At 37.1% G+C, this 18,757-nt stretch overlaps 1 protein-coding gene and 1 non-coding gene across 2 annotated transcripts; both read right to left on the bottom strand.

Annotated features, from left to right (window-relative positions):
- Window positions 1-832: 832 nt before the first annotated feature.
- On the bottom strand, window positions 833-939 carry LOC145625766 (small nucleolar RNA R71). The gene has a single exon (XR_014110670.1). It is a non-coding gene; the product is annotated as a small nucleolar RNA R71 (small nucleolar RNA).
- Window positions 940-11,276: 10,337 nt separating this feature from the next.
- On the bottom strand, window positions 11,277-13,107 carry LOC145625215 (uncharacterized). Its single transcript, XM_081678288.1, has 2 exons — window positions 11,499-13,107; window positions 11,277-11,416 (listed from the first exon to the last, which is right to left on the bottom strand). The coding sequence occupies exons 1-2, from the start codon at window positions 13,105-13,107 to the stop codon at window positions 11,277-11,279; spliced, it is 1,749 nt and encodes a 582-aa protein (XP_081534414.1).
- Window positions 13,108-18,757: the final 5,650 nt, after the last annotated feature.

Raw genomic sequence — 18,757 nt, 5'->3', positions numbered from 1 at the left:
ATAATTTAGATTATAATATTTAATTAGGAGTAAAAAGACTTGTTTCCCTGTGGAGATCGACCCTACTTCCCTATCTACCTTAGTTAGTGATTTAGGTAATTATTTTTGATTAGGGGATACGACTTTACCTTGTCAAAATTTGGCGCCGTTGCCGGGGAGACGGTTTTATTTTTATTTCTGATTGTTTTTGTAGTCTAGATTATTTCCCTTTTTGTCTCAGAGAGCGTTAGTTCTCTGAGACAAATCTCATATTTGCTTCTAGTTTTTGTTTATGCCCAGGTGTTCCAGATCAGGTTATATCCCATTCGATCCTGAGATCGAACGTTCCTTCCATAGACAGAAAAACTTCTACAAGCAAATTCGGGCGAATTCTGGTGATACTAACAATAATCACCGCGATCCTCCAACTGATTCTAGCGATTTAGAGGTATCATCAGACACAGAATCAGAGATGGCGGTTCCAAAGAAGCGTAGTGATTATTCACAACCAAAGCTCACGGATTTTCCACATCTCACCCCTACTCCGGCTCTTGATGGGGTTCAATTCGAAATCAAACCCCAATTTATAACGATGATAGAGAGGAAGCAATTCAGTGAAGCCAAGGGTGAAGACCCGAATCTTCACATTGCCGACTATTGTCAATATTGCAACACCATAAGGCAAGCCGGGGTCACTCAAGACCAAATCAGGGAGATTCTCTTTCCCTTTTCTTTAACTGGAAAAGCTAAACTGTGGTTTAATGGCTTAAATAGAACTACACTTGGTATTACTGACTGGGAAACCCTTGTTTTGAATTTTTATAACAAGTATTATCCTGCAGAGAGAACAGCAGTACTACGAAGTGCGATTCAGAACTTTGCCCAGGAAGCCGATGAGTCTTTATATGAGGCTTGGGAAAGGTTCAAGGACTTACAAAGAGAATGCCCTCACCATAATTTAGCACAATGGCAGTTAATCCAAGCCTTTTATAACGGAATTGGAAATTCTTCTAGAATAATTTTAGACTCTGCAGCTAGTGGGAGATTTATGAATCTTAATGTTGATGATGCAGGTCAGGTTATTGAAGATATGGCGATACACAATTCCCAATATGGGAATCCTAGAGGATTTGCTAACAAGGGGAAACATAGTGTCGACTCTGTATCCTTTTTGCAAGCTCAACTGACCTCTATTTGTCAAAAATTAGATAATCTGAGCACTGCTAGCGTAGCTAATGTTTCTGCAATTAATAATAATTCTAATGAGGCTTTCTGTGAAAATTGTGGTATTGTAGGTCATTGGGAGCAGGATTGCAGGAGTTCCGTGGAGCAAGTTAATGCCTTTCAAGCTTATAGGCAGAATAACCCATACTCCAACACTTACAATCCTGGGTATCGGAATCATCCATACCTTTCCTACCGGAGCACTAATGTTCAAAATCCACCACCACGAGAACCACAGGTGCCACAACAACAGCAGCAGAAATACTATCATCCCAATGCTAGCCAGAAGAATCAACCACAACAACCCCCCTCATCTTCAGACCCTTCTTTGGGGGAAATTAGAGCAATGTTGGTCAATATGCAAAAGCACATGGAGAGCAGAGATGCGACAATTGATCAAATTTTAGCGCATAATAAAATTGTAGATAATCAAATTGCGCAACTCTCCGCTACTCTACAAGCACGCCAGCAGGGAGCCCTGCCGGCACAGGCGACTAGGCCTACGGATCAAGCATTTGCAATTACTCTAAGGAGTGGTTCAAACTATGAAGGGCCCTCTATGCCCAGAGTTGATGAACCTATTTTATTAAATAATGCTAATCTTGATTCCATTAAACCAAACAATGTAGTTGCTAGCCCTGCAGGGCTAGGGGATAATACTAACACATCTAATTCTACATTTCAGGGTAAAACTCCAGAGAAGGTGGCTACTCCAGACAAAGATAAGAATGCTCAAAAGCCAATTATCAAACTTCCTTTCCCCAATCGTCAATTGAAGACAAACTTGGATAAGCAGTTTGGTAAGTTTCTGGAGGTGGTAAAAGATTTGAAGGTAACAGTTCCTTTCACTGAATTGATCACACAAATCCCCTCATATGCAAAATTTATGAAGGAAATATTGACGAGAAAAAGGTCTATTAGTGACGTAGAGACAGTAGCTTTCACTGCAGAGTGTAGTGCCGTACTTCAAAATAAGTCTCCACCTAAGTTAAAAGATCCGGGTAGTTTTTCTATCCCTTGTCATATTGGTAATCTTCTGATTGATAATGCATTATGTGATTTGGGTGCTAGTGTTAGCGTCATGCCATTATCTGTGTGTTCTAAGTTGAATATGGGTAAATTAAAAGCTACCAATATAACTCTACAAATGGCCGACCGTTCCTTCAAATACCCCCTAGGTGTTTTAGAGGATGTCCCCGTTAGAGTAGGTAAATTTTATATACCTGTAGATTTTGTTGTTCTTGATATGGCTGAGGATATGCAAACCCCAAGTATTCTGGGTAGACCATTCCTTAACACTGCAGGAGCAATCATAGATGTTAGAAGTGGTAAGTTAACGCTATCAGTAGGGGACGATAAAGTGGTTTTTAATCTGAATAATACCCCCAAAAGCTCCATGACTGAGGAGAAATGTTTCAGTGTTAACGCGGTTGTCAATTATTCTAACAAGCCCCAAGCTCTTGAAAAAGATCCCTTGGAGGCGGTATCTTGTGTTGCATCCTTTTCAGATGAGATAGACAAATGGCAGAAGGAAGTCGATGCAATAGAAGGAGCACTCTACAATGTTGGTCTTGGTTTCGAGGATGAACAAGTGGAACCGATCGAGCTAGTTGTGCGAATCGAGCCTACGATAAGTGTTCCGCCAGAATGAGTTGCAAGTGTTGAACGCAATGACAAGTTGAAGCAACATTCGATCGAAGAAGGGTTTTTAGTGCGTAGCATTGAAGATCCCCCATCCCAAGTCAAGGAGGATCCACCAGATAAGGCAACTTGGCGTCCCACAGGTTATGTCAGGAAGCCGCATCGTAGCCTAAACATCACTAGACCGGGTGGGAAACCACCCGATCAAGCGTTAGGCAAAGGGTCCTAGGAATTGTACTTGGTAAGAAGGTCGTGCGGGACCTATATAAACCAGCGCTTTGCGGGAGGCAACCCGTATTTTATGCTTTCTAGATTAGTTCTTCTTTTCTCTCATTTTTTTATTTTTATTTTAGAGAGGTGAGGAGAGTGATATTTCACCAGTTTTAAGTGTCGTTGTACAGGTATGAATTTGACAGGTATAAAGACTTAGAAAAATTTTGAAGAAGAAAAAAATCGGAGAAACTCCAGTGCTTGGTACAGACCCGATCGGGCTAGGTTCGCCTGATCGGGCGCGCAAGTGAGGCAAAAATCGGAGCAAAATTCGCCCGATCGGGCGAATATGCCCGATCGGGTGCGCAAGCAACCCAGATTTCAGCTTTTTATTTGCCCGATCGGGCGCGAGAAGAGACCTGGAAACAAGGTCTATTTTCGCCAGATCGGGCGAGGTCGCCCGATCGGGCGCTCATCGAGTAAGAAGAAAAGAAATGTCGGGCGAAGCTCGCCCGATCAGGCGAGCAAAGGGTGAAAATTACGTTCGAGTTCGCGCCCGATCGGGCGCGCCTTCAGGCCGTTCCCCCTTTTATTTTCTTTTCTCTTCTTTCTTTTCTCATTTTCTCCTTATTTCATCTTCTTCATTCACTTTCTCTCTCTAAAACCTCCATTCTCATACCTTCAACTCACATTTCAATCCAAGATCTCTTCCAATTCTTCCATCCAAACTTAAAAATTCTTATATTTTCCAACTCCTCTCATCTTCCTCTACAATCTACACTAAATTTTCAACACTTTCTCTCAAATTCTTCTCAAACCCTAAGAGAGAGAAAGCTTCAATTCCTAATATTTTCACTCAAAAATGGCTTTCAAAAGGTCTAGGACTGTTCGGGGTGAAGGATCGAGGCAACAAGCACCTACCATTGACCCGGAGCTGCAAATTCCGGGGTGGGAGAGGGTGGTCATCACCACCCAAGAGCAAAGGCAAAGAATGCTCAACCTCGTCACGCGGCAGGTAATTCCTACCCGTTTTATTCATCATCCTACGCTTTCTAGACTAGGAATTGATAAATATGTTGAAAAATTATTCAAGGGAATTGGCATGAGTGGGTTGTTCCAATTACATTATGATACATATGATTATTTGACTTTAGAATTCATTTCTAGTTTTAACGTCATAAAATCAAATGCTCTAATCTCTCATGTTCAATTTCGTTTGTTTAATAAAGATATTAGATTGTCTTTGAAGGATTTTGGTAAATTGTTTGAATTGAAAGCCTATAGACCAATTGAACCACCCCAAGACAACATTACTTTTGTCTACCGTGCTTTAACAGGGAATCCCAACTTAAATCTCCAACATGCCAAGGGCACTTGGATTCAACATCCCGTGCCAAAACTTTGGCAACGGTTTGTTGGCCTCACCATCTTTGGGAGGCACGAACCAGCTAATGTGAGGAGAGATGAACTAGAATTATTAGGATCATACATGATTCCTAAGAGTGACAAGCTTAACATAGTTCATAGGATGGCCCAACACTTTCAGAGGGTGGCCAATGCAGCCGAATCGGGTAGGTCTAGGGTCCCAATTTACTTTGGTGGGTTAGTAACCCACATTGCGGTCAAATACCTTAGTTGGACCCCTAATGATGATGGTAAGGTAGCCGGACCAACCCTAATGGACGCACCCTACTTAGGAGGCCTTAACTGGATCAATGTGATAGGGGGTGAGACTTGGTGGGTAATTCATAGGGAGTCGGGTAGGAAAGACAACGCTTTCACCTTGCCTAACCCGGCCTTGACCAAATTCGAGAAGGGTCTTCCCTCCTATACCTTTGATTTAGGAGACCAAGGGGAGGCCCAAGCACACCACCAAGCACCTCCCTCACCACAACAACATTTCCACCAACCATCACCCCAGCACTACACACATAACATCCCCACTTCCTCAACCAACTACAACATCGACCCTAACGCTCCATATGACTTTTCGGCTTTTAGAAGCCAATTGGATCGGATAGAGAGTGGGCAAGGGAGGATGGAGGGTATGGTTAGGAATTTGGACTCTAGGGTAGGAGCCCTAGATGCTAGGGTTGGGGTTGTGGAGAGGAACCTAGGGCGGGGTTTATACCCCATGTATGATGATTATGCCCGTCGGGGGGCTATTCCCCCCGATTCACTTGCCCCTGATTGGTTCCAATACCCCCAAGGAGGTTACACGGACCCAAGTGCCTTTGGTACTTATGTGGACTATTCATCGGTCCATGGATATGGGGCCGATGCTCCTTATGGTGGGTTTGGGGGGACTGTAGACCCTAACTACTATGCTGGTGGTTCGGGGTATGGTGGTGGTGGCTCTAGCCATGGAGGAGCTGGCTCTAGCCGCGGTGGGGGGTACTCTAGGATGGATGAGGATGAGGAGTAGGCTACTATCCCAAGTCAATGAGGGCATTGCTTGATTTGGCTTGGGGGGTGTTCTTTCACTTGGAAATTCTCTTCCTTCTTTATTTCTATTTGCTTTCTAGCATAGTTTTTATTTGCTTTCCTAGTGTAGTTTTTATTGCTTTCTTTATATATAAAAATACAAAAAAATTCAAAAAATAAAAATTCAAAAATACGTTCCAATGAATTGTAAATCATGCTTCCCTGTGCCCCATACTTGAGAAAATTGTTTTGATTCTTGGTATTTGATGATGAATATTGTGGATTTGTTGATCATGATTTGATGTTTGATTGCCTTGAACCCTTAATATGCGTCAATTTTGTCCAACTACTTGTGAATATAGTGCTTGACTAGTTGATTTGGTTAGGAAATGTGTGATAGTTCCATAATTCCTGGTATGTCAATGAATTTGAGTATTGATTTGCAACTATGAGTAGTGTTTCATGACTTTATAATATGCACATGAGGAGGACGAAGGCGTTCGTTCCTTAGGTAGCGTTCAGAAATATTTAGATACATTTGTTCCCTTCTTGTCACCCATGTTGTTGCTTGTGCCCTTTTATTGTTCATAGCCGCATTACAAGCCTAAATTTCCCCATTGGTTACTAGTCCCAAGCTTGGCTTGGGGGAGCTATTAGTGAGTGAGGTGAGGGAGTTTGTAGTGTGCACTTTATTTGCACAATTTGGGTGGGTTTTGAGAAGTAATTTGTTCTTGATCATATTTTTGTTTTTATGAGTTTGAAAGTTGTATATATTTGAAAAATAAAAGTGTGATGGAAAAAAAGAAGTTAAAAAAAGTGAGAAATATGAAAAAAAAAAAAAGAAAGTGAACTTCTAAAAAAAAAAGAGAAGAAAAAAAATATTTGATGTTCAAATGTTCTAAGTGAAGGTTAGTCAAAAGAAAAGAAAAAAAAGGGTTGAGTTTCAATGTAAATATTTCAAGTTATGAGTTCAAAGTTTGTTATTCACTCTTGTTCTATATTATCATATTTTTATGAGTGAATTTGTGAGTGTTGGGATTGTTTTATTGTTTGGAGTATATTTGGTTGATGTTGGAGTTGGTTATGTTGGAGGTGTGTATGATCGTTATTTTTGATCATGGGTTTTATTAGGATTTGGCTCCCTTAATGTATAGCTTTTCTCTCACATGATCCCAAATTTATCGTACCCTTTACCCTAACCTTACATTACAAGCTTAAAAGACCTTCCGACCTTGTGCATGGAATTTGTGTAAATGTGAAAGTGTTGTTTTTCAATGCAAGTTATGACTTGGCATATTTCGAGTCGACTAGTAGGAATGAGCGTTCATTGTTTTATACACACGAGAGTGTGAGTTGGGAGGGCATTGTTCACATTAAAGGGGTTGGGTGGAGAGCGATCGAGTACATTCTTTACTCGCCACATAAACGAGAGTCGAGTGTGTGAGCACTAGTCTTGAATTCTATATGCTCTTGTGGTTTGCTCTACTTGACAATGGTTGGGGAGGAAGGGTGATTAGATGAATAAGATTGATTGACGTTGAAGCATGTTTGTTTAATCTTACCTTGAATCGTTGGCTTTTGATTTTTTGATTGGGGTGAAGTATGTTTTATATGTTCATTGATGAGCTTTTTGCTTTGCTTAGGGACAAGCAAAGGTTTGGCTTGGGGGAGTTTGATATGTCTATTTTATATAGTGTTTTACCCCCGTCCCTTGGTCATAATTAGTAGTGTTTTTGGCCCTTTAGGGCCACTTTTATTACTAATGTGTGTTTTCTAGTGTTTTCGTAGTTTTGGTTGAGTTTTGCAGGGAATTGCACCTTTGGAGCATTTTCCCGGGATTTTTATGAAGCGACTACGAGCATTGGAAGAACACGACCACTTATGGAGCCCAAGGCCGGTTAGAGCCATCGAGTCGGTGATTAAGGGCTCGGTTATTTGGATCGCGAGGCAATTGGACCATGTATTCGAGACCCGAGAGGAAATATGGATTGGGCCGAGAAATCTAGCCCAATCGAAGTCCAAAGCCTTGAAGATAAAGATCGGGCCCGATCGGGCAAGCAATCGCCCGATCGGGCGGATGTGTGGGAGTGCCATCAAGGGAAGGCGCGCCCGATCGGGTGAGCTGCTAGCTCGATCGGGCGCGGCAACTTAGAAGGAGCACTGGCAAAAAGGAACGCCCGATCGGGCGGCCTCTAGCCCGATCGGGCGCGTGTTTCTGGAGAGGTGTTTTTGGACGAGCAATTAGTTTCTAATTAGGAGTTGTTCTTAGTTTTGTTTAAATACATTTTTGTACGGATTTTTAGGGGGCTATCTTCTACCTCTTCTTCTTCTCTTAATCCTTTCTCTTAGTTTTCTCTCTCTACTTAGACTTCTCTCTCTAAACTCTATCTCTAAACCTTTGTTATTAACTCTTTAATTAATTCCAGATTTTTTTTTTGGTAACGATTCCTCTTCCCTTAATCTTAGTTATTTATTCTATTCCTTTCATCATGATTTATTATATTATTTTGTTTAGTTTAGTTTTTAATATGTGTGAGTAGTTCAATTTCTAGGGTTTGTGGGGATCCATAAATAATATGAAGGGGTAAATTATTGTTGTTGATTATCAATGCTAGATTAATTTCCTTTTGATTGATTTAATGCTCTGTGACTAGATTAGGCCTATCTTTTATGCATGAGTTTGACAATATTGATTCAAGAATCGAGAGATGAGAATTAACGTTTGGGTCTAGTTTCAATAGGCAAGTTAATTTATAAATGGTTAAGTCAAGAATCGAGAGATGAGATTTAATACCGATAAATTAATTGTATGATTGTAATAAGTAGCGTGAGCCCTTTACAATCTGGTTAATTGATGCATTGATGATTGACTATTATTGATTGTTGGTATTGCATGATGATTTCTTATTGGATTGTTTTAATGTTTTACAATTGCGGCTTGTAAAAGTATGGCAATATTAAATTGATGAATCGAGCAGATGTTAATTTGATATTAAAGGCTATTTTCAATAAGAACTTAGATCTAGTAAATTGCGAGAGCCTGTTAGATCTATGTTGATTAATAAATTGCGAGAGCCTGTTAATCATGTTATTTATGCAATGTCAATGATTGATTACCCTATTTTACCCCGGAGTATTATTTATTGGTGAACCTATGCCCTAGATCCTTTTATATATTATTTTCTCCCTATTCCTACTCTTTTTAGTTTAGTTTCTTATTCATTCATAAATATTGGTTACTTAAATAATTTAGATTATAATATTTAATTAGGAGTAAAAAGACTTGTTTCCCTGTGGAGATCGACCCTACTTCCCTATCTACCTTAGTTAGTGATTTAGGTAATTATTTTTGATTAGGGGATACGACTTTACCCTGTCACTCATATATAAAGATGGTCACTCTGCTGAGGGGAAAAGAGCTGGACCAAAAACCTCAACTAACAATAGTTGAATCCAATATCAAATAAACCATTGTATAAGAACAGATGTGTTCATATAGCTAGACGTGGCAGCGGAACTTGAGGTCAAAAGTTCTAGCAACTAAGTAATCACTTCAAAATGAACATAACTAATGTGGATGCACATTTCAACTTCACACCCAATCCGCAACAAAAAGTCTCATCTATCAATAATACAATCTAATATCAAATAAGCCATTACATAGGAAAGCATGTGTTCATATGGCTAGCCATGGCAATGAAACCTAATGTCAAAAGATTTATCTACTCAGAAATCACTTCAAAATGTAAAGTATTGTTAACACCTATAAATTAATCTCATATATAAAGATGGTCACTTTGTTGTGGGGAAAAGAGCTGAAAAAAGAGTGTTGGACAAAGTGCAAGAAACACATGATACTGAGTTGGCTGTCAAATATTTCACCCATGCTGGTTACTTTGTAATAGTAAATAGGAAATATTTATTTTAAAGTATTAATCTAATTTGTTTCGAAATACCCACTTTAGTCCAATGACCTTATGGTTCTTCGGTTTAGGTTCAAGGTGCCATACCTTGTTCCTTTCAAATTCATTTAGCTCTTCTTGCATGGCGTTGATCCAATCTGCATCACCTAAGGCTTCGGTATGATTTTTTTGGTTCTATAGTAGATAAGTAGGCATAAAAGGCACAAAAATTTCGGAGTTGGGATCTTGTTTGGGTTCCTTTTCCAAGGTCACTTATGATTTTATCAATTGGATGTGATTTTTGGTGTTTCCAAGGTTTAGGTTGGAAATTTTGCAAAGTTACTCGATTGGATCCTTCAACATTTGTTTCTACAGCTTCTGTTGCTACTTCATCCACAACCTGTTCCAAATCTTCATCATGTGTTCCATTGTCTTCTGGAACAGGTGTTTTTTCTAGCTCATGTTGCAGTTCTGCTACAATTTTGACCTGCCGCTTTATTTGTAAAGGGGCTTCTTCATCCTGGTCAGTGGAACGGATCAGACCAATTTCGAAGTCTCCTTGTTCCTATTCAAGCTCATGTTCCTGTACACTAGATAAATAGTCAGTTTCATCAAAAATAATATGTACAGACTCCTCAACACACATTGTCCTTTTATTATAGACTCTGTAAACTTTGCTATTCCTTGCATAGCCAAGGAGTACAGCTTCATCACTCCTTTCATCGAATTTCCCTATGTTTCTCTTACCATTGTTGTGCACAAAACACTTGCAGCCAAAAGATCTTAAATGAGATATATTTGGTTTTCTACCCTTGAATAACTCATAGGGTGTCCTGTTAGTTATTGGTCGGATCATGACTCTATTGATGATATAACATGCAGTATTTACTGCCTCGGCCCAAAAGTTCCTAGGAAGATTGCTAGCAATAAGCATGGTTCTAGCCATATCTTCCAAGGATCTATTTTTCCTTTCTACTACTCCATTTTGCTGTGGAGTTCTTGGAGCCGAGAAATTATGATCCATTCCGTGTTCCCTGCAAAACTCATCAAATCTTGAGTTTTCAAACTCAGTGCCATGGTCAGAACGCATACTTATTAGTTGATAACCACTTGTCTTTTGAATTCTTGTAGCAAAAGCAGTAAATTCATCAAAAGTCTCATCTTTGCTAGAAAGAAATATTACCCATGTAAAACGAGAAAAGTCATCAACTATTACTAGAACATATCTTTTACCACTTCTACTCTGTACCCTCATTGGACCACATAATTCCATGTGAATGAGTTCCAATGGTTTAGTGGAACTTACCATTTTCTTACTTTTAAATGAGGATCTTACTTGTTTCCCTCTCACACATGCATTGCAAACTTTTCCACTTAGAAACTTTATCGAGGGAAGCCCCGCAACAAGCTCTTGTATCCTAAGCTTGTCGATGAGAGGAATACTAGCATGTCCAAGGCGTCTATGCCATAGAAGTGAGTCATCTTCAATGACACTGAGACAAGTTAGGTTGTTCCTAGGAACCGTGTTGAGATCCACAATGTATGTGTTCCCTTTACGAATTCCTTCCAAGATAACCTCCTCACTGTCATTGTTAAAAATTCTACAGGAGTTAGAAGTGAAACTTACAGAGTTGCCTTTATCACAAAATTGTGAGATGCTTAATAAGTTGTGCTTGAGGCCCTCGACTAAAAATACATTGTCAATTGCATGGGAACTTGACTTTCCTACTTTACCAATTGCGATTATCTCGCCTTTCTTGTTGTCTCCAAAAGTCACCGTTCCTCCATTATAGGTCTCTAGTGAGAGAAATTTAGATTTGTCTCCTGTCATGTGTTTGGAACACCCACTGTCGAGGTACCAAGTGTTGTTCCCCCTCACTGCGACCTGTAAGAAAACTAATTGTTAGTTTCAGGAACTCGGGTTTCCTCGAGTTCCTTTTCATCACCACTAGTTTTCTTAACCCACATCAATTTAACAGTATTTTCATTTTTGAGAATTTTCTTATTCCTTTTGGAACAAGCTTCTTTCAAATGTCCTGAATTACCACAAAAGGAGCAGAGCTTGTTACTAGGCAAAATCTACATATTTATTCTTCTTAGGGCTCTGCTTGGGAAAACCTAATCCTTCTCTTTTTCGAACTTGGGCATCAAGAATATATTTAGGAGTAATCTTAGGAACTTCCTTTTTGCTAGCATTAGCTAAAGCAAGTTCCTTTTCAAGTTTTTCCTTTTGTTCCTTAACGGTAACAAGATCATTGTTCAGTTTCTCAAAATCAACATTGAAAATACGCATATGTGTCTCAATAGAGCTAGCAGAATCTAGACTAACATTAAACAGTTTATATTGAGCAAGCTCTACCTTAAGAGTAATATTATCATGCTTAGTACGTTCAAAAGACTCTTTTAGCACAGTGTTCTGATCCAAAAGATCAAAGAACTTACTTTGAACGTCTGATCTAGTACTGTTCAGATAGGTGATGTGGTCTTTACTAATTTTGAGAGCTTTATCACTTTGTTCCTTTACTATGCTAAGCTTTTTAAAATCATTCAATGTTTCTAACATCAATTCAATTAATTTTTCCTTAGATAAAACACAAAGGGTTTTGGAACATACCTCATTTGATGGAACATCTTTCTTTTCTTTGATTTTGGCCATTAGACACAGATTGGCCATCTCTTCATTTTGTGGCTCCTCATCATCTTCTGATTCTGAGTCACTACCCCAAGCTGCAATCATTGCCTTGCGATAGTCAGGTTTTCCAAAGGTTGGTTTGTATCTTTCTTTTGTCTGCTCCTTTCCCTTGGCTTTTCCTTGATCAGTTTCCCAGAGAGGACACTCACGAATGAGGTGTTCCGAACTTCCACACTTGAAGCATCCAGAATCAGGTTTAGAATTGGATATTCTCTTGCTTGGATTTTTACCCTTTTGGTTTCCAGTTTTAAGATTTTTATAGAATCTCCTAAACTTTCTAACCATCATGGCAACTTCTTCTTCATCAGGTTCTGAATCTTCTTGTTCCTCAACCCTAAGCACAAGTCCACGGTTTTTGGAACTCTCTATGTTACTTGCTCCAAGGTGCAGCTCATGAGTCATGAGAGATCCAGCCAGTTGCTCAATATTGAATTTTGTGAAATCCTTTGTTTCTTGCAACGCAGTAACCTTGGCTCTCCATCTCTCATCTTGTGGAAGGCTCCTTAAGATCTTTCGTACCTGTTCATCAATTGGTATAGTTCTTCCAAGAGAGACTAACTCATTAGTTATGTTAGTAAAACGAGTAAACATTTCTTGAATAGATTCTTTTGGATTCATTTCAAATCGTTCATATTTAGACATCAAAAGATCTATTTTAGAACGCTTAACTTCGTTTGTTCCTTCGTGTGTGACTTGTAACAAATCCCAAATTTGCTTTGCGTTCTTGCACCCCATGACTCTATTATGTTCATGAGGTCCAAGACCACAGTGGAGCAATTTTACAGCTCTAGCATTAACCTCCATTGTATCAAAATCATCTTTATCATACTCGGACATTGGTTTAGGGATTACCTCGTTTTTGTCATTGGTAGTTGTTACCTCAAAGTCGCCCACTTCAATAACTCGCCACACTTGATAGTTTTCTGCTTTGATGAAGATTTCCATGCGGTTCTTCCAATAGGAAAAGAATTTGCCGTTGAACATTGGAGGTCTCTGAGTAGAGTAACCTTCTTCAAGTTTCTCGTGTGTGTTCATTTTGTTTGGATCACACAACTCAACAGGGTTGCCTGCTTTCTTTGAGTAACCTGCTCTGATACCACTTGTTTACTTAGATGGAACACACAATAGGGGGGTGAATTGTGTAGGAACTAGTGTTCCCAAATTTTGCGGAAATTAAAAACGTAGAACGAAATAAAGAGATGCAAAGAGATTTTTACGTGGAAACTTCTTGTGCCCAACAAGGAGAAAACCACGACCACTTGGGATTTTCGAACACGACTTCACTAAATAGGGCAACTACTCCGTTACAACCTATAAGGAACTCGACAAAACTTAAGTTCCAATTAGAACCTAAGCCAACCCCAAATGCTCACTCTAGCTTCTACTCCGAAGCCTACACTCAAGACTTAACTCTAAGTCTTTACAAGGATCACTCAACCCTTTTCCAAATTACAACTCAGTAATTTGAACTCTACGTATTTAGATATCTTACAATAGTTGGAACATAGGAATACTATCACTGACAAATATATTTTTTTTACTCAAATGTTGTACGATTGTCAGGATGCCTTTAAAACTGAAACTCAACTCCTTTTTTATACTGTTTCATCAACCCAACCACCTTCCCCACATTCTCCACTGCTTGAGGTGGTGTTCCTAAACTTTAGGAACTAACTCAAGCAATGTAGAGAAGTCAGGAAAGTCGTTCAATATAGAACGTGGGATGAGGTTTGAATAAATCCTTTCCTTGGAGAGTAATTTAAGGAATCAGTTAAAATCTTTTTACAGAAGATATTTGTTTTGTAAAAAATATAACAAAGAAATATCTTTTTATAATTTTAACAAAAACCAAAAATAAGATAAAAACCAATTTTATAAAACTAATTGATCGTTTCACTTTTAATTCCAATTAACTCTCGTATTCCTTGTGTTCCAACCAATCATAAAATAGCAAACATTTACATAAAGCCTAAAAATAATAACTCATACTTTTTAGTCTTCATGTAATACTCGTTGCTTTTATGATATTCCAATTGGACCTTTGATAACTCTATCTTGTCAAATAGAACATCCAAGCATAAAACCTTCTTTGCCTTCTTCACTTCAAATTGTTGTGTATGCCATATGTAGATTAAGGACTTCTCTTAGTTCCAACCCCGGAACTTTGTTCTTAATAAGAACCTGCCTAAATAACCTGCACACTTAATACACTTTTATCAAATCGAGTTTGCTTGTCATCACCAAAACTAATCGAGGTCAACAGTCGATCAATCAATTTTAATAGTAAAAGATAAAGATCGAACCTTAAATCAAAGTCCTTTATCCCATTTTTTTCATCAAACTCTCTTATTATATTTTGAACATCAAACATAAGACAGGGAATAACACATGCAAGTAAAAACTAATCCAATTTATAACTAATGACAATTAACAAAACTCCACTTCAAAAATATCCCAAATTCAGAATTTCAAAACCAAAATAAAAAACCCAAGGATATCGACTAATTCCATGAAAATTTATGTTTTGAACAAAAGCAAAATACTCCAATTTCAAAAGAATCACAGTTGTCAGCAAACACAACATAATAACTATCCCAAATACAGAGTTTTACATCCGAGATTTCAAAATCTAGAGTTCCAATCAACCAATCTCATGAAAAATTGTGTCTCGTGTGAAAGTAAAATACTTGAAATTCAAAATTATCTAAACTAACTGCAAATAGAAAATTAAGTCAAAGATACACCCAAATAATGAATCCTCAAAGATCAACAATGAATCACATATACAAGTAACAAATAACTCAATTCATAACTAAACCATCCTAAAACATCGAAACCAAATAAACAAACAACATATGCAAGTAGACTCACACACTAAAATCAAATAAATAACATAATTAGTAAAAATTTCACCCATAAATATGCTTGCATGAAAAAATCAGGTAAACACTTGGTATCTCAAATGAAATAACTTCATAACATGTCCAAGTAAACTCACACACTAAATTTATCCAAAATCTGCCTATATAAAATAAAATCATTTATAAACACCAAATTCAAACAAACAAACATAATTAGTAATAATTTCGCCCATAAATATGCTTGCATGAAAAAATTCAATGAAGCACTTGATGTCTCAAATGAAATAGCATCATAACATATCCAAGTAAACCCACACACTAAAATTGTAAACATAACTACAAAAGAAAAAAAATCAAATGAATAAATAACATGTCCAAGTAAACCCTCAAACTTAAATTGTATAAATAACATAATTTTCAAAAAATAAATCCATTAACCAACTTCATAAAATATTGAATGCTTGTAATTCTCCTAAATTCAAAATTTCATAACCTAAATTTTAAAAACCATAACTCCCATCATCTGATATCATGATAAATTGTGAATTGAGTGAAAGTAAATTACTTACATTTGCTCTACAATCACGCTTGAATTTTAAGTAACTGCAAAGCTTGCATGCAAATTAAACGACTAATTAGAGCGTATTTAGAAAAAAAAAAAAAAAAGCAAAAAACCAATTATAAAATACAAAAACCAGAGTTTCCATCATTTAAACTAATAAATAATCCCTGATTCGGTTGAATGTATAATACTTCAAATTCAAAATAATATCAAATAGTAGCAAATAGAAAATTAAGTCAAAGATACACCCAAATAACGAATTATCAAAGTCCAACAATGGATATCATATGCAAGAAAAAAATAACCCAATTCATAACTATTAGTAATTAACAAAACCATCCTAAAAATAATCCAAAATTCAGAATTTCAGAACCAATTAAATAAACCCAAAAATCCCATCAATTCATAACTATTAGTAATTAACAAACCATCTAAATCCCATCAACTTATATCATGAAAAATTGCGAATTGGGTGAAAGCAGAATACCAATTCAACAACGATAATAAAATCCAAGTAATCGCAGAGCTTGCATGCAAGTTAAACAACTAATTAAATTGTTATTGACAGCAAAAAACGGAAACACAGTTGTCAGAATCAGAATTTAACAACCAAAATAAAAAACCCAGAGATCCGATAAACTAATTTCATGAAAATATATGATTTTGGAAAAAGCATAATACTCCAAATTCGAAATAATCTCGAATTTCAGCAAATAGAAAAATCGAAGTCGTTGAAAGCAAAAACCAAAAACCCAATTGGCAAAAACAGAATTTAAGAACCAAAATTAAAAACTCAGAGATCCCATCAATTAATCTCACGAAAATACGTGATTTGGGCGCAAGTAGAATACTCCAAATTCGACATAATTTCGATTTTCAGCAAATAGAAAATTCACAAAAAAAAAACAAAAACAAATTATCAAAATTCAAATTATAAATCAATCAAACCCATAATTACAAAACTTGCATGCAAATTAAACAACTAATTGAACACTATTTTAAAACCGAGAATAAATACTTACCGAAAATACTTCACATTAATGCGTGAACAGCAAATTCACGAACCGCAGAATTAAATTCAGATGAAAAAAAAAAACAAGAATGAAAGCTGGACCAAAAATGAAAGCTGGAACAAGAAAAAAGGAAGTGAAAAATTATAAGAATGAAAGCTGGAGCAAGAAAAGAGGAAGTGAGAAATAATATTCAGATGAAAGAGAAAGAAAAGCTGATAAAGTGAACGTTGGAGCAAGAAAAAGACTAAAAGAAAGACTTGTTGCAAGGGCATTTTCGAAAATCTGTAAAAAAAAAAGGGGGGGGGGCAATTTCGGTACACCACTATTCCTTTTCAAGTTACTATTCACTTTCAAAGTTTTGCCAAAACTCTTAATTTTTTGCCAAAACTCTTAATCTCTCTCAACTTCCCACTTTTAAGGGTTGGAGAAATACCCATGTTGGGATTTGGAGAAAAGTGTTTGAGTGGGAGTTAGAAAGAGCATTGCATTTTGGCAAAAACTCTTAAACTCCATTAACACTTGGTGTAACACCCCAATAATTCTCTCTTTAAACTTGTGAGGACCCTGAACAACATTCAAGAGAATTACTGGCGTGCTACCGCCACGTGTTCAAACGTTAAGGCTTTATCAGAAAATAGCAGCGGAAAAACTAAATCAGTTATAAATAAGTTTCAAAACCAACGAATGAAACCAAATTAAGTCATACAACTTGGAACCATTAAGGCCCTTATTCAAAACCCAATAAAAGTAGTAAGTGATTAATTCCAGTGTTCGAATAAATTCAAACCCAAAAGAATTAGTGTCAAATAAAATCAAATTAAAATAAATTCAAACTTGCAAAAGAAATAAAATGCAAACAATCAACTCTCTACTCAAGATCCCACAACCCTGATGAATGCTGCATGTGTAAGAACCTGTGGTAATTCTGCTCCCCAATATTACAAGTGTAAAAATTGGATCGTCACAGGGTCATTGAAAGGCGAAGGCCATGACCAAAGAAAGACACACAAAGCACGCAATCAGCAAAGCTGAGTACATACAAGCTGCAAATTAAATTAAGAAATCCATAACATGCTACTAATAATCAATCATCATGCATCATTAAATTATAGACTCAACACACGACTCAACTATTTATATTACTAAGACTCCATTAATTAATAATAGGTAAATCATTATTTTTATTCATTGGATTACGCAATAGACAAGGTTGTCCAACCCATGCTCCATTTGGAACATCAATAAAAGAAAAACCCCATGCCTCCTTTCGGAAACATCAATAAACATCCAACGACCACGGGCGCGACTCCGTGACCGTAGTTAGTATGAGATCTCACCTAACTCCTAGTTTTGAAAAATATTTGAAATAAGAGACTCGTAGATCAGACGGCCTCGAGAAAAGTACACGGCTAATACCCCATGTACCCCAACCCCTGATTGTCATTACTCCAGAAGTGCACCAATCCAGAGTTTTATTGCTCATCCATCTTGCACTTTACGTGATTTACAGGTTTAGACTTGGTGATGACTCATATGCATAACAATACAATCAATCCAATATCAATTCAATCAAGTAAAACAACTTTTCAATTTCAATTCTTGATTTATTAGTGGCAAGCAACATTTATTATTTATTCCTTTACTACCTCGGTGTATAAACACCTTGAGTGCATAAGGCACCCCAAAACCTTAACCTCGTCTTAGAAGACTTAAATTCTTCCTTTACTCATCCTGCTTGCATAATCATGAATGAGTAATAATTTAATCATTACACCAATAATATACCTTTGCCTCTAATTAAGCGCACCTTGCATAATTAGAGCACAAATAATACTTGCAATATAAAATAGTGCACGTTATACGAAATTCACAATGTATAACCAAACAATTTAACTCAGTCATCCCTATACATGATACTAAGTTCTCGATCCGTCGTCCTTAAACATGCACCTAAAAGAAAGGTTTCGTAACTTGTACGTACCTTGAGCAAACGAATTGGTATGCCACTTTACTAACTAGAAATCACCTTCAATAAACTCCTCTCCTAAGCCAAATAATAACATCTCAATCAATACCCAATCAATCAAATTTACAGCAATACTAACTTACTTTAAAACCTTCAAAATCCAAATCAAACAACACTTTAAAACCTTCCCTTTAGTTAAAATTAAAGGCTTATATATAGTTCTTTAAATTTTCTTCATAAAAACCTTAAAATACACTCTTATACGTGAAATTACAGCAAGTTC

The sequence above is a fragment of the Chenopodium album genome, chromosome 3 (genome assembly GCF_948465745.1).
Source record: "Chenopodium album chromosome 3, dcCheAlbu1.1, whole genome shotgun sequence".
NCBI classification, from domain to species: Eukaryota; Viridiplantae; Streptophyta; class Magnoliopsida; order Caryophyllales; family Amaranthaceae; genus Chenopodium; species Chenopodium album.
Note: the sequence above shows the minus strand (reverse complement) of the source record. Positions and strands in the feature narration are given on the sequence as shown.

Coding starts and splice junctions, on each gene's coding strand:
- LOC145625215 (XM_081678288.1), bottom strand. CDS start 13,107: ATGAACACACACGAGAAACTTGAAGAAGGTTACTCTACTCAGAGACCT. Junction 11,417..11,498: donor TCGAAAAAGAGAAGGATTAG/GTTTTCCCAAGC, acceptor GTGGTAATTCAG/GACATTTGAAAGAAGCTTGT.